Raw genomic sequence first — 4,159 nt, 5'->3', positions numbered from 1 at the left:
AGCAACAGGGGGGGGGGGGGGGAAGGGTATCCAGACCTCCTCATCCAGGATGTCACAAGCCAGGCGGATGCGGGACACATCAACGAGGTGGGGCTCAGATTTTAACTTCCTGGAACGCAGGCTCCACAGCTTCACACATGAATTATCGAACCCAGCAGCAAGCAGCTTGCTATTTGGTGAAATCTCTGCAGTGTTCAGCAACTGCTCTGTGTTATAGAAGGCATAGAAACAGATGGTTGTTAAGGAAGGGGGCCCGTCCTTGACACGTTTAATGCTGTCCTGCAGTAAATCCAGCGCAGCCTCGTTCTGCAGAATGGAAGCCGGCACGTCGCTGGGTTCCAGGCCGTTACTCTCGTTGCGCGAGGAGCTCCCACCGGCGTAGAGCTGGTAGTCAGTCCTCTTGGCGGGCTGCACATCCAGGTGAATGTGCAAGGTCAGGACTTTGCACAGGGCATTGTTGTTGTCACTTTGGAGGTAGCGAAGAAGGTAGTTGTAGCTGTCCTCTTGAAGGCGGATGACGTACTTGTTGTCCAGAAAAGCCCGGAGCTTCAAGTTGGACAGGATATCTTGAATAGTCATGGTAGTCTGCAACTGCTCAATGATATCCTTCTGGCTGGCATTCTGCAAGAACATGCCATGGAAGCGGCTGTAAAAACTGTCCACTGTGCTTTTTAGGCCATTCTGGACCATGTTCAGATGGAGGTAGACAAAGAGGGGATACAGAAGAGGCATCACTTCATGGCTGTGCTGAGAATCTGAATCTACATAAAAAACAACAACAAAGTTTGAATGATTTCTCAATCCATTTTCTACTGGGAATAAAACAGAGCAAGGACAATTACTGCAAAAATCCTTGACAGTGGCATCAGAGAGCAAGCAAGAGGAGACTTCTGTTGGTGCATCTAAGTGAACTTCTTCTGTCACCTAAAGGGGATACACAGTACCTATTACAGATCCGAAGAGAGATTTTCAAGTCAGTGAGGTATGTTGTCAAAACAAAATGCAGATATTTCAAAACCCTTTTTAGGTGTGGACCAGCTATTAAAATACCACCTCAAACTACACAACAGCTGAATTTTCCCCCCTATGTATTTAAAAAGAAAAACTATGCCCGCTGTTTATTGCAATAAATGGACTTTAAAATTTAGTCATTATATTTAAAATAGTATTTAACATGTTTAAGTCAAAATTATTTACCTAGCTTGTGTGGGCCTGAACTTTGGTGGCTTTTTTCCCCCCTCAGCTTCAATAAAACTTGCATGTGGTGCTTCGGATGGAACTGATTTGTCTCTGGGGGAAAGGAAGCTGCAGTTTCCAAAATGTACTGCAATATGCTGTGCTCTTGTTTTATTTCTGTGCCTGCTCATGTGCATGCTTTCCCTCTCTCTCGCCCCCTCTCTCTGCCAAGGCAAATCCCAGCAGTAATTCCTAGTACACAGTGTAACAAACTCCGGATTAGGCGGTGCTGTACCTTGCAGAGACTAATCTGTGCAACAGCTCCACCCCTCCTTCACCAGCTTCTTGGGGCTATTTCCCTCCCACGTTCAGCCGGCTGCAGGGAGCCGCAAGGAGCAGAGCCCTGCCGTAGGACACCATGGCAGTGTGCAGGGCCACAACAATGAGTTACTGGAAGGCCAAATGGTCCAAATTACTGGAACAAAATAGGCATTGCTGATCCTCAAACAGCATTGCTGGCCTTCAAACAGCATTACTTCTTTCCAACTTGTCCTTCCCTCCTGCCACTCACCAACGCATACTTTTTTTTCCCCTTTCCATTAGGTTATTTCTCCTCTCCTGTTGAGCAGCCATCCAGACTTTCACCAGTCCATACTGTGCCTCTCTCCCATTTCTGTATGAGTAACTACAGAGTGTTTGTGCTGTGCAGTGTATACGTAAGTATTTGCATACTTAGGCATCATTCTGCTCTCTGTCCCACTGCAACTGGGCCAAAGCCAGTGAAACCAGTGGTCTGTATGTAGGAAAAGCACTACGCAGCTAGTAGCTGCTCTTTTTTCTGCAAGTGCTCTAGTCCAGAAATGCAACAAGGGGAAGAACCTCACACTGCAGTGGGGGAAAAAGGGAAGAGATGAGAATTTGGCAGAGACAGGAATGAAGAAAATGTTCCCCTTGAACATATGAAGAGAGGTTACGGGAGCTTCTCTGTCTAGCCTGGAGAAAATCAAGGGGGTATCTAACTGCTGCCTTCAGTACCCAGTTGGACGTTATGGAGGAAAAGAAGCCAGCCTCTTCTCAGAGGTGCTCATTGAAAGGACAAGAGGCAAGCTGCTGCAAGGGAAATTCTCACCAAATCACTCAGCCCTGCAGCTGGGACCCAGAGGTGTGGGTAGTGCAATCTCCACACTTTATAATGTTCAAAACCTGGCTAGACAAGGACCTGAGCAACCTGATCAAACTCTGACCTTGCCCTGCTTTAAGCAGCAGGTTGAACTAGAGATCTCTAGAGTAATTCCTAAATTATTCAGTGGTCCTAGTCCCCTGTCCACTCCTCAGTGCCCCTGGAGGCAGGCATCACAGAAATGGGACGTGTCCTGCTGTGCCTTGTTGCTGGCTGGCAAGTTACACACATGAACTGCTTCTGTTTCTGCAAGGGAGTAAGAAATCAAAACTGAGCAAGAGGGACCAAAAAGATGCAAACAGTTGACGTGAACACCAAAACCGTGGCTAGCACTTGCCCAAGCAATATTTAAGCCACTGAACCCAGCAGCCATACTTCTCAAAAATCCATTAAACCATATGAATTTACCCTCAATACTAAAGTGCAATAATGTTGAACTGCTCTAGGTGGCAAGCCTAAGACTAAGGCACTATTTTCTGCCTCTGCCTTCCTGCCTGCCTCCCTCCCTTTTCCCTTCAACAAGTATCACGAATATTAATCCTAGTGTTATGCACACTGGGATCAAATCCCTACACTGGACAAATGTAGATGTGCCCAAAAGCAGGAGTGGCAACCTCACTTTCCTTGGTACCATTATCTAAAAATACTACCTGCTTTCTTCTTTCCACACTTGGGACTCAGAAGAAACAAGGACATTCCCAGGAGTCACCCCCCCCCCCTTTTTTTTTTTAAATAAAAAAATAAATAAAAAAAAAAAATCATGATTGTCTTTTGCATCACACTACAGAATGAGATTTTTTTTTCCTTTCTGTCACATACCTCCAATCTCAGAGACAGTAGAGGTAAATTTAAGGGAACAATTTCTCCCTTAAAAATCTAGACCATCATTAAAAAAAGCCAATTATGAATAAAATTAAAAACCCTAACCTAGGAGACAGCAAAGAACTACATTCATTTCTAAGCTACCTGCCTTTCACATAGGAGACTGATCTTCCTTCTTGTCCTGTATGTGTATGATATTGTCTAGAAGATCTACATATATACAAAGGCCAAATGCTTGAACAAGAAAAGGCAAACAGGCAGCTATCTACAAAAGTCAAAGGTACTCAGCACTCAGGCAACAGAAAAAAGGGGAAGAAAAAGAAAAATTAAATATTTCTAATTGTAGTAACTGAAATCTCAAAACTAGAAATCAAAAGATTGTTAGAGGCATGATTTTTAATTTTATTATACTGTCCTTTACTCATTGAAATGGCAAAAAATCAGCTACTTTCCTCTTCCTTGCTTACTGATATTTACCTGTGAGAAAATTGCGTAATCGTCCAAATTGTACTTCATATTGCTGTGGCTCCGCCAGGCAGGGAGCTGCAGACACAACGTTGGCACAACCAGATTCAGATTGGACTGTGAAATAAAATAAGTAAAATTAAGTAAGGATTTAAGGAGTTTTGCATGTATGTCTGGAAACAAAGCTTCTCATAAAATCCAAGGTAATGCAGCCACCAAGGTGACATTTCACCTTTCAAACTGTCCAGGGATGATGTAGTCTGAAGCATCTAAGCCTGGCATTAACAACCTAGACAGATCAGGAATAAGAAAGTATACTGAAAGCTCAAAAAAAACCCCAAAACCAACTTAAAAAGCTCAGCAACTCACCTGCTCTCCCCAGAACACATTTTTAAGTTTTCAAATACAACCTTAAGTTCCCAAGAAAGTCAGAGTAACACCATCACAGATCCCTTCAGTTTTACAAGATACTCAGCAGTTACACTACTTTGCACTCAGAAAAGATGAAAAAATGAA

At 43.8% G+C, this 4,159-nt stretch overlaps 1 protein-coding gene across 2 annotated transcripts in view; it reads right to left on the bottom strand.

Moving 5' to 3' along the window:
- Positions 1 to 4,159, bottom strand: part of TAF5L (TAF5-like RNA polymerase II, p300/CBP-associated factor (PCAF)-associated factor, 65kDa) — a 16,255-nt gene that overhangs the window by 7,378 nt on the left and 4,718 nt on the right. For both annotated transcript variants that reach the window (XM_009574833.1, XM_009574832.1), the window contains exons 2-3: positions 3,656 to 3,760; positions 37 to 761 (exon numbers count right to left, since the gene is read on the bottom strand). In XM_009574833.1, the coding sequence (XP_009573128.1) occupies positions 37 to 761; positions 3,656 to 3,760 (830 nt within the window). The remainder of the gene's footprint in view (positions 1 to 36; positions 762 to 3,655; positions 3,761 to 4,159) is intronic.

Source organism: Fulmarus glacialis, unplaced genomic scaffold (assembly GCF_000690835.1).
Source record: "Fulmarus glacialis isolate BGI_N327 unplaced genomic scaffold, ASM69083v1 scaffold27053, whole genome shotgun sequence".
NCBI classification, from domain to species: Eukaryota; Metazoa; Chordata; class Aves; order Procellariiformes; family Procellariidae; genus Fulmarus; species Fulmarus glacialis.
This window is presented reverse-complemented; position numbering and strand designations above follow the sequence as displayed.